We start from the raw sequence: 238 nt of genomic DNA, 5'->3' as shown, positions 1-238 counted from the left end.
CCCTGACCCTCCTGCCTCGGGAAGCTCCCGTTTTTAGCTTGGGAATCTTCTGGTTTTGGCTCTGCCCGGTCCCCACGGGGGGGGGCTCCCTTACCTTGAACTCCCCCACGGCCTTGCGCAGGGCCCGGTCCAGCTCCTCGGAGGAGACGCGGACGTAGGCGAAGTCGATGAAGTCGCAGTCCACGTCCTGGGTGCCCACGGTGCCGATGGAGTAGGTCCCTTCCTTCTTGTAGTGGAA

The 238-nt window shown here is 63.9% G+C and overlaps 1 protein-coding gene across 1 annotated transcript in view; it reads right to left on the bottom strand.

The window, feature by feature from the left end:
• Nucleotides 1-235, bottom strand: part of ATG101 (autophagy related 101) — a gene marked incomplete at its 5' end in the record, with an annotated part of 659 nt that extends 424 nt beyond the window's left edge. The window contains one exon of the mRNA XM_008949314.1: nucleotides 62-235. Within this exon, the coding sequence (XP_008947562.1) occupies nucleotides 62-235 (174 nt within the window). The remainder of the gene's footprint in view (nucleotides 1-61) is intronic.
• Between the last annotated feature and the right edge of the window lie 3 nt (nucleotides 236-238).

The sequence above is a fragment of the Merops nubicus genome, unplaced genomic scaffold (genome assembly GCF_000691845.1).
Source record: "Merops nubicus isolate BGI_N331 unplaced genomic scaffold, ASM69184v1 scaffold25950, whole genome shotgun sequence".
Lineage (NCBI taxonomy): Eukaryota > Metazoa > Chordata > Aves > Coraciiformes > Meropidae > Merops > Merops nubicus.
Note: the sequence above shows the minus strand (reverse complement) of the source record. Positions and strands in the feature narration are given on the sequence as shown.